Below are 16811 nucleotides of genomic sequence, written 5' to 3'. Positions count from 1 at the left end.
TTCACATCCTTCCCACCCGTCCATCTCTGCGTGCGTCTCCCCTCCCTGGCAGCCCACACCACAGCCCCACAGCCCAGGGCGGTGCCACAGACATCCCTTTCAGACAGGATTTCCCACCTGCCCAGCCTGGACACCACAGCCCTCAGGCTGTGAGCAGCTCACTGCCTGGACTGAGCAAGGAAACCAGGCAGCACCTCTGGGAAAGCAATATGGGCCGGCCAGACGGCACAGGAGGCAGGTCTGCCGTGACACGAGAGCTGCCTGGCAAAGCTGCTGCAGCAGCTTGCTCCTGAGGTGGGCATGGGAGTCACTGCTGCTTCACAGCAGGGAGTTTTGCAAACAGTGGCTGGGCTTCATGATGGAGCAGGTTCAATGCACAGAGGTTTTCTGCTGTAAAGGTCCTGGTTACGTCCTTGCATGTGCCTCCACACTGCTGCCAAGTCCTGACTACAAAGAGCTGCTTGCACAGCTTCTCACTGCCCAGTCCCTTGCCCTGCCATTTGCCCACATGGTTTTGGAAATTCTACCTGCTTTGGTGCTTCCATGACACCCAGCTCCCCGCTGTAGGAACCTCTCTGCTTTCATTCAAAATCTTACCTGTTTAGCTAAGGAAACAGTGGAGACGTGAATCCAAACAGGCTCCATGGCCAAGTTCTCCAAGAAGAACTGTAACACTCCCCTCCTGTCTTATGACTGAGGCCCAGTTAGCATTCCCCGAGGACCTGGAATGGCTGAAGCTTGAGTAGAGACCACTGAGGCTTTTCATTCAGAGCGAAAGAGAAGACAGTGCAGGCTGGCATCTTTCTCACCTTCCAAATCAGGGCAGCCACCACCCAGGCCAGGTTTGGACAACCTTACTGAGCAGGGTGCCACTCCAGCACAGCCCAACCCAGCTCCAGGGCAGGCTAGGAACGAATGCCCACCAGACACGGCCTCCTCCCAAGGAGAACAACTTTTCCCCCAGGGCCAGGGACTCAGCATTGACTCACCCTGTTGGTCTGCTCTCCGAAGCCCCGGCGCACCAGCGCAAGCCTGTAGCCGCTGCTAGCGGTGGAGCGCCTCCGAGCACCAACAGCCACTGCAGTACCTGCCCCACAGGCTTGCGCCCTGGTACCAGCAACCAGCCCCACCCCTGCCAACCACCGGCTGCGCAAACCGTCACCCAGGGGAAGCGCTTGTTACCTGCTGCTCCATGGCATCTGGAGATGGAAACAGCCCTGCACAGCAACAAAAGAGGAAGGGGTTTTTTTGGGGATAGAGACGTCACACAAGCCAACTCTATACCAAAATGAAACCCCACCTGAGGGGCTGGAGGGGGCACCTGGATTGCCACAGTGCTGGAGAAGCTACCACAAACTGCCCACACAGCCCAACCTAAATCAAGCTCTACTGTTAATTCCCTGAAAAAATCCCAGTGGCCAAATCTCCACAGGGAGACAGACCTAAGGTAAAAGCAGCAATGCAAGCCAAATAGATTTGTTTTGCAAAGAAGCCCAAAGAAAACCATATGCTTACAGCAAGATATAGTATAGGACCGTTACTCGTTGTCAGCATGCAATGTTCATGTATGCTTTACAGAAAGTCAATCCTCATCACAAAAATTTCCATCAGAATGGGAACAAAAGAGAAGCAATTGTTTCTGACAATTTAAACTGCATAAAAAGCATTTCAAAAATACTGTAATCAAATGTCTTCCTTCCAGCATATAAAAGGAGACAAATTTCTCAGCACTTCCTAAATTAAAATCAGTTTATTTTTCAAGGGGTTTTTTTTTAATATAAAATAACATCACAAGTCTGATTTTCACAAGGGGCCTACTAGAAAGTGATTCTATAAAGTATCCTTGAAATCTATATTCATGCAAATAGAAAATCCAGAAACTGAAGAAGAGTCAGAGCTGCTGACACATCTCCACTTGCTTTTCAGACGTGAAATCCTTCACTTGGGAAAAGCTACAGCAGCCCTTGACGTTTCAAGTCTTCATAGGTCTTTTTATTCACCACGTTCCCACTAGAATCCTCGTATTCCTCCTAGAATGGAATGAACAGTTTAGAGACACCTGGACACAGCCTGACTCAGGCTGTACTACAGCACTTTAATTTTAGCTCCAGCAGCACCTACTGAACACAACCATCCTGCCAAGAACGTCTCTGCATGAAAGTATGCAGTGGATCTACCAGCAGGCTCCATGAGAAGAGCTTATCCAGAGTCAGAATAATTACAAGCTGTACTACAGGCTGTATTTCCCACAGTTGCCCTGCATACTGTTGAAAATGGTTTGAGACAGAAGTTTAAGAAAAGGCACTAGCGTAAGTGAACACACTGCTCACAACAGTTCCTTTTTCTTCTCACACAACAAAGATGACACTGGCACTGTAAAGCAGTGCATTAAAAGATGCTTACACAAAGGCCTGAGCCTGTCCTATCAGAACTACTTTCCAATACAGCACAAGAAGTGCTTTCCATGCTTCACCACTAACAGGAGCTGTGCAACCAGCAGCGTAGGTTCCTGCTGATCTCTCCAGCATGCAGGGGACTCTCTTAGAAATTCTTTTGACAGAGCCAGACAATTCATGCAAGGTAAACGGGGGGTTCCCATGTACACAGGACTAGAGACATCCACATGCCTCTGTAACATCTCACCTCTGTATCAGGCTGCCATCTCTCTGAAGCCTTCTGTTGTTTCAGCTTTGCCCACACTGTAAAAACAAAGTCATACAGGATCTGATGCCATTTCCCTTTGAGATACTAGTTTTTAATCTAGTAAAATATACATGTGAGCTTTTTTTTTCCTTCCAAAACACTGTCTCTTCAGCAGTCCAGGCATGTATCTAATATCCGCTACAAATACATCATTCCCCTGTACGGTTTACTGAAAGGCACAAGAAGTAAAGCAAACAAGTCTTTAAAGTGATCATTCAGGATGGGACACAAGAGGCAAAGGTCCAAAAACGCAACTTCAGAGATACAGCTCTAAAGGTAATAACTTGTTTGCGAAATCAAGGCCTGACCTGTTTGGTTTCTTCTAGGCAAGAATTAACTTACCTCCAGGAACCATAACCTGTATCTGTTAACCTAAGTGGGGCAGATTCAAGAAACAACCTCTGCATGAGGTAGCCTCCTCAAAACATCAGCACAGATTAGCCACATTAAATTATAATCACTGTAAGTCTTAAGTACTGTAGGCTTTCAAAATCTGCCTGTAGGCTCTACCTCTGAAGGTTTTTCTGGCTTCCCCATGAAGATGTTGATGAACATCAATTAAGTAAGAGTTACATGGGATGATGTAGCCACACTCTGCCTGAAGAAATGGTGGCCCACTGCACTTGGCTGAAGTTTCATACACAAAGCATCACAGACAAAAGAGGTGGCAGCAAATGAACACTTTCCTGGCAATCCCAGCAAGCACCTACTCCTGCAGGTACCCAACAAAGAAAAAAAGCCACTCTCCTTTTAAGAGCTGGGAGGGATGGTCCAAGGAAGGATCATCCCACACGCACCATGTTTCTTACCCTCCTTCCTGAAACTAGTCTCTGGTCATAGGGTAGGACAAATTTTGGCAAGAGCTAATATGAGCATTCTTATGCCACATGTTCCCTGTTCTGCCTTCGCTACTTACATGAGACAGCATCCTCAATCTGCGTGACATTGGCAAAATGGGCGGTGTTGGGAATGCCCAGGCATCTCATCCCATGAGCATGACGCCACTCCTGGGGAGAAGAGGCAAGAGGTCAGTGTATGAGAGGGAATGCCGCTTCATCCACAGTGCCAAAGACTAAAAGACATACTAACATCTGGACAGGGTGAAACAAGTACTGTCAAAATACAAATCTACCAGTCTTAAAAAACCTCTATAAAAATATTTTTTCTGTATTTTAGACAGTAACAGTACACTGGCAGTCAACATGCGCTCTGCACCGATCAGACCTGGATACTGAAATTAACGTTCAAACAAGAAGGGACAGTACAGAAATTTGCAGAAGAGATCTTAGTATGTCCTACATAATTTATAGTTCCAATTGCAGGGCCCTGCAGCATCAGCTCAGACCTGCATTTTACAAGTGGAAGAAGGGCCACTCGGGCACTCCAGTTATTTATAAAGATTATCTGAACATAGTACTGAGGTTTTTGTAGCAAAATATTACTTACTGCAAAGTGACGCTGAAAAGCTTTGGGCCCTCGGTAGGTGTAGTTACCACAAATCTCACAATTGTAGTTGATGTTTAAACCATGTAATTTATATAACCAGTATGGGATTGGCTGACAAGCAAAGAGAAACAAAGATTAAGCCAAACGGCAAGGCAGGTTCAAACAGTAAAGTAGTGTGGAGTCAGTGACAGCTCCTACTTTTCCAGACCTGACAATGTCAGTTACCTTGCCATCCCAACCAAGAGGCAGATTTTTAGGATTATAAATGATTTCATTTTCTTCATCTTCACTCTCACTCTCACTGATCTGCTCTTCCTCCTCCTCCTCCCTCTCTTCCCCCGTCCGAGCTTGCTTACGCTGCACATTCTCATGAGTGAGGTGTCTCTGTTCCTAGAGTGTGAGAAAAGAGAAGGAATTGTTCACACAACATGACAGCAACAAAATAAGGGCAAACTCTTGCAGGGTGAAACACTTCCTCAGTGTACAGTGGGAGGGGAATAGAAGGCCAGTACGAAACAGAGAACTCTCATTTTATTTAGCCCAAGAACTTAAGTTTTTAGTATAACATTTCCTACTTCCAAAGAATGAAAAACTTGTACTACCATTAGCACTTCCAAGATGGCAAGCTAACAGCAACAGCCACCCTGCTAAAAGCAATTGCCCCAAACTGAAGCAAGGACTTCAGACAAGCATCAAGGCAGAACAAGTAAAGGTTTGCAATACCCTGTGACTTAGGCATAAAATAGAAATTACCTACATTGCTGTGGTGCTTAAGAAAAAAAAACTAAAAAACTTGGCTTCCCCAAGGCAACATGTAGCCTCTGTACCTGGGTCTGTTCACAAAAGCCTGCCAAATAATTAGCTAGTGGAAATATAAATGTAATCCATCATGTTCTACTTACTCACAGAAAAAGCTATCTGCTAACATGCACTTTAAAATATTACAACTCCGGACATGAAAATAACTCTTCTGGGCATGCTGTCTGTGAAAGCACTGGGTAAAGATGTGGATGACCTTCCAGTCACTATTTGACAGCTCTGAAATAAAAAGCTCAAAGACAAAATAAAATCCTTACCCCAAGAACTTCTACATACTCATAAATCTGAGCTTCTAGGAATGCAAGATCTTTATTTCTTTCAGTGTCTCTGGAAATAAATAAATAAACTTTGTGAAGTTCATTCCAGAACTGCAAACATCATGCGTACACTGAACTCCTAAAGACACGTTTGACTTGTATGCAGCAAGAAAATAGAAACAAGTACTAAACACCTCATGTAAACTAAACTGCACACAAACCATTCAGCTCTGATACCTTCCATTTGGTTCAGGACTATTTGATTCAACATGAAAAACTTTCTAATACTCCAAGAATCTCTCTGTCATGACTATACAAGAGCAATGTCTACAGAAATACTTCTCATCCAAGTGAAGAGAACAACACCAACCTGAGAACGACCTTTAGGAACTCACCTTTTGCTTCCTTTTGTCTTTGGATTCTTAGCAAACAAGGAAGGATCAAGAGCTTCTAGGGATTTGCCTTTAGTGCTAAAAAGTCTCTGAGCACGCTCTTCCAGAGTCCTATGGAGAATCAGGGAGGAGACAAGTCCAAACCATAGTTTTACATTGCCTGTGAACTATTTGAATTCATGCAACAAAATTCTAAATTTAGCTTTTAAGAGATCATAAGCTTTCCTGTTATCTTTGTCTTCGTTCCTTAAGCCAAATTCCTCTATACAAGAGACTTCAGTACAGGACACTTTTCAAAACAGTAGATCGCAGTATCCCCTGATTGGTTCTCAACGTTTTGTCTTTCAAACATCACTAAAGTAATTCTTGTACAATAGAGACAACCAAGCAAGTATCCCATAAAGGAATGCAAGACAGGAAGACCTCAAAACCTGAAAAGGAACTACAAAAATACTGCTCCTTACCCGCCACATTTTAGTCCCAGGGCCAGTAAAGCTGATTTTAATCTGTCCAACCCCAGGGAGGCCAGTTCCTGTTTAATTAAAGTAAATCACAATAAAAGACAAACTATTAATCAAATAAAATGGACATACATCCATATTGTAACTCACTAAAAAGAAGAAAAAACCCTCAACAAACAGCATTCAAGACAGGACTGTCAAGGGTGCACCACTCTCCTCACTGAAAAATGAGGAATGTGACAAATCCAACCAGATCTTTCAAGTTACACACCCCTAATGGAAGAAATGAAGTCATCAGCATAATCAAAGTTTTATTCAGAGAGCACAGAGCCAGAGGTGAAAGCGCAGCAAGTAAAATTATGAAAAGAAACAAAATGACTAAGCTTCCGCCTGCTCAAAATTTATCACTAACTGTAGAGCACTGAAAACATACCTCCCAAGAGGAAAATGCTGAGAGATCCAGGTGTGCTCCAGCGTGAGTGAGAGCACTGCTGGTCTCTTTCTGTCAAGAAAAAAAACCACATGCAAGATCTTTGTGACATCCTACAACACTTCATGCAATATAATATTCTAACCTCAATAAAAGCAGTTTATTTCACAGAGAAAAATTCTCTCAGTAGACTGAGCAATAGAAAAGATACAAAATAAGCAAACCTTAAAAAAGCTTTGTTTCAAAGCGGTTACGTTGTTTTCAAATTCAAGTTAGTATTAAATTGCATCTTTGTGATACACAACTACACACCTTGCTATTAAGACTTAACCTCGGTGATGACTTTACACAAATGATTCACAGAAAACCTATCACAAATACTGAAGTATTCACATGGGCTTAACGACTTCTCACCGGCCAGCCAGGGAACGTTCCATTTTCCCACTTCTTCTCAAACTCAGTCTGAATTTTCCCAAAAAGTTCATTCTGGTCCAGTAATGGTTTCACTCGATCTGTGTAATCCTGTAGGTACTCAAGAAGCATTTCAAGGTACCTGGCAGAGTAATCACGAGCACAGGTAATTCAGTATCAAACTCTAACATATTTCTCCAACCACATCTTTGGAAAGTAATTACCCTCCAGCCCTCCAAAGGGAAGTCATCAAGATTATGACAGTTTTCAACACAGGATTTCTAGATGCAGCAGTTACAAGGATAAAGTAAGGTCCTTCCACAGAGTAGAACGTGGCTTTCCACATTTGTGCTGTGCTGCATGTTTTCTCAGGGCTCAAACACATGACTGAGTTACTATAGCTCAGTGACCCAATTTACATGAGTTAAGTTTGACTGTTATTTATATTGTTAGCAGCTGCACACTTAAGAATCAAATTCCTTCTCATCAACTGTCATAAAAGAAGCAGGCAGGCAAAAAGGCTCACCTCTTATATTCAGCATTTTTTCTCTCCTTGGGAATATCGAAGAGTTGGTCAAATGTGGATAAGTAAGTGATATAATCCAATTTCTAAGAACAAAAAAGTTTGAGTCAGAGTTTATAGAGTCAAATTAACATCCGGTTCCCAGATCAGAAGAAAAGCACTAGCTCATGCCATTATTCTGGACTGCAGAGGCCCATGGTTCTCTGTGCACCAACACATTGCCTTAGACACCTATCAATACTTGGTAGCAGAAAACAGAGGCTTTTTACAAGGCCATCATTACATTAACGATAAAGATATCAACTGAAGAGAACAAAAGAGGAGTCATGAAGCAGCATTCAGAATTCAGATGCTGTCAAGCTGTACATGCAACAAAGTGACTTCGAAATAGCTATTTGGAAATAAACTTATTTACGTAAGGAAAAAAACAAAACAACAAATAAGCATGAACCAATCAAAGAAAAACCCCTCAGCCTTAAGCACTGAAGTTGCCCAGATATATGCAGCCACTTACCTCTGATGATTTTAGATTAATGTACTTGAGATAACAATCATGCAGATCTAAGTATCGCCCATACCCTTCCTCATCTGTGAACTCCACCAGATCTGTAGGAAAGATCATGATGAAGAGCTTTATTATGAGCTTAATCTTCCCTATTTATTATACATATGCTTTAGAACTTGAAAAGGATTAACTGTGGACTAATTTATGCTTAAGGAAGACATCTACAATGCAAGCGGGATACTCATTGATCAGACACCTGGCTGCTTCTGTGTAAGCACACTAGAACATTCCTCAAGAAGAGCACCACTACCGTGGTAGTGGTGCTGCAGAGGGCTGCAGTTCAGAAGAATTTAAATGACAAAAGAACAATTTTCAGAAGTCATTTAGAAAAAGAGAGTTGGAACTCTGAAACATGCAAAACAGATCAAACAACTAATTAAATAATGCCTCTCAAGCAAGGACCGTATTTTCACTTAAACTGGCCTCAGAGAAAAACTACAAACTTACTCTGAGCTTCTTCACTCGGGTTGTCTCTGGCCTTCAACAGTTCCTCAAACTCCACTGACATCGGAACGCAGATCTTCAGGAACAGGCAGAAGTTACAGAAAAAATCACTACTTCAGCTCATGTCCCAGAATAATTAATAAAAAAAACACAACAGGTTGCAAACAATAAAACTGCTAAGTGAAAAGGTATCCAAAGCATTTCTTCACCATTACTTTTGCACAAAGAAAAAAAGTGTCTGACTTTAGCCAGCATGAGAAAGGCAAGATCAAACGCCAGCTCAGCAGCACAACATTCCTGAGCTAACACACAGGAAGCAGAGAACACAGTTAGCATATTGCATCTTCTCCTATTCATACCGCTCTCACAGGAGCTTACATACTGTATCTGAAGCACTACCTAACCTTGAACACCTTATTTTCTCAAGTGACATTTTAGTGTACTTCATACTTGTACATTAAGGCAATTAAATTGGAAAAAAAAAGTCTGTTTATTGTAGGGATGAGGTCCAACAGACCACCTATTCTTATGAAGTAGATAACTACTTACCTCATTTGGATGCTTCCGGTGAAATTCCTTAATTTGTTTCAGTCTGTTGTAGAATTCTGCAAATTCATTTGGCCCTGAAATGGCACTGAGTTCTTCCTTCCGTAAGCTGTAAGTTCATGAAAAAGAAGAGATTACAAGTGGAAAGGAAAACACGTTGACACTGATAGAATCTTTTTCCAGGTCTAGTGCTGCATTTTGATCACACAAAGCTCCACTAAGACTGACTGCAAACCTCAGAAAGTGACATCAGATCTCGCAGTCTGCCAGGCCTACGGTTCGAGGCGCCAGGTCACATCTCCCACTGAACGTGCTGTAGGCTCCACTTACAAACCTTCAAGGCAACTCACAACCTCCCCCCATGAGTAAAACCAAGAAAATAACAAAATGTGTATATCCAGCATGTATGTATCCAATGTGCAAACTGGGTCCTGCTCTAGCAGGTTTAGTCTCCAAAACCTGATTCCTGGTCTCACATACCAGCATTACTCCTCATATATTTACAATTGACTTAAAAGAGCACCCACGTTTTTCATCGGCAAAACATTCAGCAGACGTTCGGGTGCACACACACCAGAAGAGGTGTCCGCACTTACCCATCCTTGTCGTCATACAAGTCTCTCAGGTTGCCGCTCACTTCCATGTACCTCTAAAAAACAAAAGAAAGCCCCAAATGCCACAGAGGACGTTACCAGGGACAAGAGCCGCTCGTTCCCGGGCGCTCCGGCAGCACTAAGCAGAGGCCTGCCCTGCCCCGCGCTGCTCTGGGGCCGCCGTCGGAGCCCACCCCAGGCCTGCCGGGGCCGCCGCCTGCCCCCGGTCCCGGCGCACTCACGTCCTGCATGGCCCGCGTCCGGTGGTCCGAGTTGATCTGGTCCCGGAGCTGCGGGGAAAGGAGCAGGGTTGGCGCGGGGAGAGGAGCAGGGCGGGCGCGGGGAGAGGAGCAGGGCGGGCGCGGGGAGAGGAGCAGGGCGGCCGCGGGGAGAGGAGCAGGGCGGCCGCGGGGAGAGGAGCAGGGCGGCCGCGGGGAGAGGAGCAGGGCGGCCGCGGGGAGAGGAGCAGGGCGGCCGCGGGCCGCGGCCGCCCCCCCGTCCCCGCGGCCCCGGACGCACCGTGGACTTCTTGGTGAGCATCTCCTTCACCATCACGTCCATGAGCCGCTCCCGCTCCTCATGGTAGCGCCGCTGCTGCTCCAGGATGGTCTCCATCCTCCCTCGCCCGCCCGGAAGCCGCTGCTCCCCCCTTCCGGTCCTGCCTGTGTCCCGCCGGAAGGTTCCGGCCCGGCCTGTGTCCCGCCGGAAGGTTCCGGCCCGGCCTGTGTCCCGCCGGAAGGTTCCGGCCCGGCCTGTGTCCCGCCGGAAGGTTCCGGCCCCGCCTGTGTCCCGCCGGAAGGTTCCGGCCCCGCCCGCGCCCGACGCGGAGGTTCCGGCTCGGCGGCGGCGCTCGGCCGCGATGCTAGCGGGGCGGGGCGGGGCGGAGCGGGGCGCGGGGCAGCCCCGGTGCCCAGTGGCGGGGGGAGAGGGGCCAGGCCCCGTGCCGGGCTGCCAGGGTTGGGCTGCAGGGCACGGCCCGCAGCGGCGCGGCCTCGGGGCCGTCAGCAGGAGGCGGCTCCGTCCCGGCCGTGCCCCTGCGTCCCGGAGCCACCTCAGGCCGACGGGTCCCCGTCCCCCGAGCGGGACCGGGCCGGTTCCTCTCGGTTCCTCTGGGCACCCTCACGACGAGTCCCCGGCGTCACCGCCCGGCCCGGGCCCGGCTCGCTGCCGCGGCCGAGCCCCCGCCTCAGCCCCTGGCCTCAGCCCCCGGCCCCAGCGCTGCAGGCCGGGCCTGGGGTCCCTGCCAGCACGGGGGTTGCTGAGCAAAACCCTCCAGAGCAGGAGGCTTCTGGGGCGTCCACCTGCGTGTGAAGAACTGGCCTGGTGCCACAGGAGCTGCCCGGGCAGAGCCACGGTGCAGGGTGATGACCGGGCGCTGGTGGCCCTCGCATGGCCGTGCTGTCACCCGGCCATGGTGGTGACATGAGCCACCTCCACAGATGCCACAGGGCTGCAGAGAAGCCCGCAGAGATCTGATAGCAGCCCCGGCGCTTCCTCTGCAGGTGGGGAGCCAGAGGGAAGGGATTTCTGCTGTCAGCATTTGTTCCTTCACACAAGTAACCTGCACTGCAGTTCTAGGCGCTGTGATAAGGCACAGGAAGACTGCTAACCTGACAGTACACCCAAAGGAACAGCTTGCTTTTTTCTGTCCCATCTGCCCACTCAAGAAAGCAGTAGCAAGGACTGAGGCCAACCAGAGAGATGTTTCAGTGCCAAGAGCAGCTGCTGGAGGAAATCACAGGCCTGAAGACCACGGTGGTACCCACGCAGCACACTGCAGCCACAGCAGCAGGGTTGGGGGGCGGGGGGGGGGGAGGCAGGGCTTGAGTCGAAGCCCACATCAGAGAGGCTTGAGGAGCTGGCATCCACTTGGAGCAGGTCCCTGGCATTTCTGTGGTCTCAGTTCTCCAGTGCTTCAGCTGTGAGCAGCTATTTAGTCGTTCTGTTGCCAGGGAGAGACAGATCATTGTGCAACTGCCAGAAAACCAAAGGTGCCGACAGCATGACCTGGACAGAATCTGGGCACTGGAGCCCACAGAGGGGTTTGCAAAGCTCCCCAACACCCCTTTTTCCACCATTTCCACCAGTGCTGTTATTAACAGGCTTGACATCCTGCTCTGGCACAGGCCTGGTGGCACACTGTGTGTCCCTCACTGCTGAGGCCACAGGGACACGCTGGCCAGGACCCCGGAGCCCCATCCGGGTGGGTGTGTGTAGTCTCTGTGCCCGCTGCACTGCAGGACTCCTCTGCTGCAGAGCACAGCTCCCTGGGATGGTTGCTGGGGGAGAGAGTGTCTTGCTGAGAGCCTGCGTATGTCAGCCTGGGAGCAGGGGGATGGTGGCAGACGTGGCAGCAATGGCCCCCCTCGCCTCCCAGGTGCCCCCTGCACTCCAGCCCAGGGCCAGGCCCTGGAACCATGCTCTCTGCAGGAGGGGATGCAAGTCTGACGGTGAAAGAGAAAAGGGGCTGTAGAGGGAACCCTGGCAAGGGGCAGGCAGACCGCCATGGCCAGGAGCGGGACTGGATCCCTGCGCACAGGCCTGGCTGCTTGCAGAAGGTCCTCTGCAGCTTTCAGCGGCGGAAAGGGTTGCCACCACGGCAAGTGCTTACACTTCCTGGTCTAGTAAATCAGAGTGAAGGAAAATGTTGTGTTGTATGAGGCCATTAGCTTAAATCACACTCAGTTAGCAGTCACTAAGAAAATGCTGGTTTATGTGGAGCAGCTGGGCCCCGTGCAATATATACTGCTGCCCAGGCTGCACAGAGAGCCGGGGTGGGTGTGTGGTAGTCGCTGCTGGTAGAGGAAGGAAAGCCTCGTAGCCAGGAGAGCTGTGATGCTGCACAGCCCTGCCTACCTGCTGGGAGTCCTGCCTGTCCCTCTGTGGCAGCAGCTGGACCCCTGCACTGCAGCAGCCCAGCCCAGCCCAGTCCCGCTGGGCACAGCGCCCGGGGGGGTTTCTGCAGGCAGGAGCCCTCCCGGTGGCTGCCTTCCAAGCCCCTCCAGGCCTGCCCACGGCTCTCCCCAGTGCTGACCGTATTTGGTGGCACAGACTGCCCTGAGATGCTGGCATTGGATTTGGGATCAGGACTGACTCCAGCCTTGGAGGCACAACAACCTTTCTCTAGAAGCAACGGCAAAGTGGAGTAGGCAAAGTTAAAAGGAGGAGACACTTGTGAAACCATTCACAGCAGGCAGCAGCCTCGGGGCAATCTTGAGCAGTGGGAAGGGGCTGGGCTGGTGTCAGAAGGTGGGAGAGAGGGGAATGGAGGAGGGGGAAGCTAAACAGATTCCCAAAAGTCGTGTTCCAAACACTGCTAGCCCAGCTGCTTTCCGTAGTATTATGCATGCACAAATGCAATTGCATGCACTCTGAAACAGCCTTGGCATCTCCCGGAAACGCAGCACAGCATTCGGCCTGGTAGCACATGTGCCTGAAGTCCTCCTAACCATAGACAAGTGCTCCAAAACTCATACCCGCTGTGCAAGCACAGGGCGTGCACACAACACCCCCTCCTGCAGCCACACTGCAACTCCACCCTGCATGGTGTCCTTCAGCCATGCACCCACATGCTGCTCTCTGCATACACGCACTCTTCCTCTCTGCCGCAGCATTGCTGCAGAACATACGCAACAAGGACAGAGAAAACAGGAAGAAGTACTTAGAAAATGTCATGGCTTTAATTACCCTTATCAAAATTACTGTGAACTTGCTTAAGTAAACATTCACCCTTGAAGTTCCAGGACCTCTCTGGAAGCAGAAGGCAGCCTTCATGCAGCATCAGGGCCCCAGCAGGCCTGCCTTTTGGGGAGCACTGCTCCTCAGGGCTTGCCTGGGGACAGGCCAGGCAGCACCGGTGTCCAGCCCATGCAGCACTGGGTGCTGAGAGCCAAGGGAGAGCATGCAGTGACTCCAACCTACCTGCAAGCCTGCCTCCACTTTGTCTTCCTGAGAAAACTCTTGAGCCCCAGGAAGTAAGACAGATGGGGTCTCGCAGGCATGGTCGCTTAGCCCAGACGCAGTCGTTGTCCAAAGCACACAGCTTGTAAAATCACCTCCTGCAGCTGGGCTTGAGGAAAGGGCTGAAGGCAGGGCAGGGACAGAATGCCCAGGCTTGGCACCACTGGGTGTCCCTGTCACGCGTGCTCATCACAGCCGGCCCAGGCAGAACTCCTGGCCCCACAGCCGGCACTGTGCACCCAACCCTGGTACAAGCCCCCGTGCCTGGGGGAGAAAACCCTCCCCATCCCATGCAGGTGGGACGCCAGCAGCTGGCAGAGTTGACAGGGTCCAACAGTGTTACACTGCCATGAATCAGAGTCCGAACTGGAACATGCCTGGAAGAAATAAGCATGTAGGATCTGGTATGCAGCCCTCACTCTGTTTCTCATGGGTCAGGGCTGTTGCCCTTGGTACCTGGGGACTGCAGACTTTTGTTGCCTGACAGGCTTTCAACAACATGACTGCGCTTGAGTGACATGAGCCTGGTGGAAGTCCTCCCACAGAAACCGTGGCTGCAACCTTCCACTTTCACTTGGATTTTAATTGCCTTCTTCAGATCCACCCTAAATGCCAAGGAGAGATCATGGCAGTGCTTTGCCCCCACTTTGCCAAATGCAAAGCTATAATTACATTTTAACTCACGACTAAATTATTCATATTTTTCTACCGTGCATGATAAATTACTTTAAGCCAGAAGCAACAACAAAAAAATTGGGCTTAATTATGGCAGACAAACATGATCCTGTGCTGGGAACAGCCAATTCACTGAGGAGAGAATGATACCGAAGGTAAGAATATTGTCTTTAATTACTCTCTTGCACTACAGGCTGCCCCAAAGTACGTCATTTCTTCCTCATGAATGCCTGTCTAAAAATAAAAACGGAGATAAGATTCTGAACTTAGTGTTCTTCCATTTCCCTTTGCATGAAACATCATCCCTGGAAAGGGAAGGAGTTGAAATCTAGCAATGTCCCATCCAGCCACATGACCTCTTTATTTTGGGCTGCTAGCATTAGGAGGGTCGAGGTGGGACAAGACCAGCCCCTGTGTGGCCTTCCTCCTCCTCACCCCACAAATGGCAGCACACCTGTGAGAAGGTTTGCTCGGGTGGGAGAATGTTGCTCTGGGAGGTGCCGTTCTAGGGCAGCAGCGCAGCCCCCCTGTGCCATGTGCTGCAGCAGCAGCCTTTGTGCCAGTGGCTGTGAGACAGACCAGGGAGGGACATCACACAGTTTTTCTGGAAGGAAAGGTGGGATGACGGGAGCAAAACTACTTGTGCGGAGCTACTACTCCTTCCCCAGCTCCCCAGCATCTTCACTAGGCGCTGTGCTGGGAGGGTGGGGACAAAGGGACAACAAAAAAGACCTGGGGGAGCATTCACAGGATGCCTGCAGGGTTCAGCCTGGCTATAACCACATCCCTACCTCCCAATGCTAGAGACAAAGGAGAGCTATTCACTCTTTAAAGCTGGCTCTCCCACCAGCCCTGGGACCTGCAACCATTGCCCTGGGGACCTGCCTGTTACCATCATGGGGCCAAGCCCAAGCCTCCAGCTTCACCCAGCACCGGCACAGCCTCCTGACCAGTCACCTGGAGGGATGCAGGAGCAGCCAAGGCAGGTCCGCGCTCGGTTCGGGGAGCTCAGACAAGGCATTACCGGGACAGTAATCTGACACGATGTCTGAACCTGTGTGCAGCTACAGCTGGAAAAGGGGCAAACCCCAGCAGGCAGCTGAAATTAGCCCTTCCCTCCTGCCCAACCGCAGGCAGGAGCATGCAGAGCTCGCTCCCCAGCAGTGCAGCTCCCGTCGGCTCTGGGACACTGGCATACGTTGCTGCCATGCAGACTGTACCCAACACACCAGTGTCTCAGCTCTCCTCTGGGGAAACTCTGGCAGGAAAGAGACCAAACCCCTGGGAAGTGAAACCGCTGCCCACAGCAAGCCCGAGCCAGGAGCAGCCGTGTCCGTCTCCAGGGGACGAAGCACATGGCTAGCATGTGCCCAACACGGGCACCGCTGCATGGCCAGCAGTGAGCAGCCGTTGTCACCGCTGAGCTAACTTGCTTCTGGTGCCCTGGGCCATGACACAAGGCTGCTTCCAGGCACCAGGTAGCATTATGTCCCTGTCCCTGTCCTTGTCCCTGTCCCCATCCCTGCCCAACCCCTGCTACTGCACCATCCAGCCCATGGCAGGGCCCTGCTCTCACCCTGGCACTTGCCCTGCCCCAGAGCAAACAAAAGGCGTCCCTTTTGGGACACCTCACTGGGGCCGGGCCACATAGTGGCTTGGACCTGGCTCTGCCCATCAGGACTGCAAATGCAGTCCCTGATCCTGTGCTGGTCGTGCAGGCGAGTGCAGCTCGGGCGCGTTTGGTTAATGCTGGGGCCTCTTTCTACACCCCCAGTGCTGGCCTAGACTCCCAGTGAGTTTTCCTGTTTCCACCTCACCCTGCGCAGCAGCCCCAGCCCTGCCCTCCCCCCTGCGCTGTTCGCCTGTGCTTAATAATATTTTCATGACTGTTTTAGACTTGCACTCTGGGAGTCTCGGGGGATGTTTGTGCATGACATCACCCTCCCCCTCCCGTAAATCAGGCACTGGGCCGTGCATAGCCATGACCCATTCATGACAGGGATAAAATCCAGATGTTCCAGTGCTACGTGCAGCTGGGTCATTTCCTTTTTTGGCTAAAAACGTGAGGCTCTTGAGGCTGGCTGAAAGAGGAGCCTGGGGGCCCTTTGTATAGAAACCTTTTGTGGTTAATCCCTGGAAACAGCGCTGCAGAAACAAGGGTCTGTGCTGCTCCTGCTAGAGGACAGCCTCAGCTGGAAACCTCCCGGGCTGGGGCTGCTCACTCACCCTTTGAGGCCGAGCAGCAGCAAAACCGGAGCCCGGCGCAGGTCACAGGGCAGCAACAGCAACAAAAATCTTACTTTAAAAACACCGTTAGCTGCCAGAGCAGGAGCCTTCGAAGGAGCCAGGAAAGCGCACGCATATAACCAGTGCCGCGGTCCCACACAGGCCCCATGGGCTGTGCCTGTCGTGCCACCGGAACAGCACCCACAGAAGCCAAGCCGCCGTGCAAGGGGAACGGAGCAGGGTGCTGGGGCAAGCAAGCCCAGAGGAAGTCGCGGCAGCTGTTAGTAAATGTAAAGGAATCTGTGGAAAATAGTTTCAGATGTTAGGGAATAAATGGCTCCCCGGCTGATAAAAGTGAGT

General features: G+C 50.2%; 1 protein-coding gene across 2 annotated transcripts; it reads right to left on the bottom strand.

The window, feature by feature from the left end:
* Nucleotides 1-1750: 1750 nt before the first annotated feature.
* SF3A3 (splicing factor 3a subunit 3) lies at nucleotides 1751-10205 on the bottom strand. 2 transcript variants are annotated; one of them, XM_059830810.1, is made up of 17 exons: nucleotides 10110-10205; nucleotides 9833-9880; nucleotides 9594-9646; nucleotides 9001-9106; nucleotides 8455-8527; nucleotides 7957-8048; nucleotides 7446-7528; nucleotides 6923-7061; nucleotides 6512-6580; nucleotides 6082-6149; nucleotides 5621-5728; nucleotides 5226-5295; nucleotides 4375-4539; nucleotides 4150-4260; nucleotides 3620-3710; nucleotides 2644-2699; nucleotides 1751-2030 (listed from the first exon to the last, which is right to left on the bottom strand). In XM_059830810.1, exons 1-17 carry the CDS (start codon nucleotides 10203-10205, stop codon nucleotides 1953-1955), a joined length of 1506 nt encoding a protein of 501 aa, XP_059686793.1. In that variant the 3' UTR covers nucleotides 1751-1952. The 2 variants fall into 2 exon arrangements, with proteins under 2 accessions (XP_059686793.1, XP_059686794.1); XM_059830811.1 differs by lacking the exons at nucleotides 9001-9106; nucleotides 9594-9646.
* Nucleotides 10206-16811: the final 6606 nt, after the last annotated feature.

Source organism: Gavia stellata, chromosome 29 (genome assembly GCF_030936135.1).
Source record: "Gavia stellata isolate bGavSte3 chromosome 29, bGavSte3.hap2, whole genome shotgun sequence".
Taxonomy (NCBI): Eukaryota; Metazoa; Chordata; class Aves; order Gaviiformes; family Gaviidae; genus Gavia; species Gavia stellata.
Note: the sequence above shows the minus strand (reverse complement) of the source record. Positions and strands in the feature narration are given on the sequence as shown.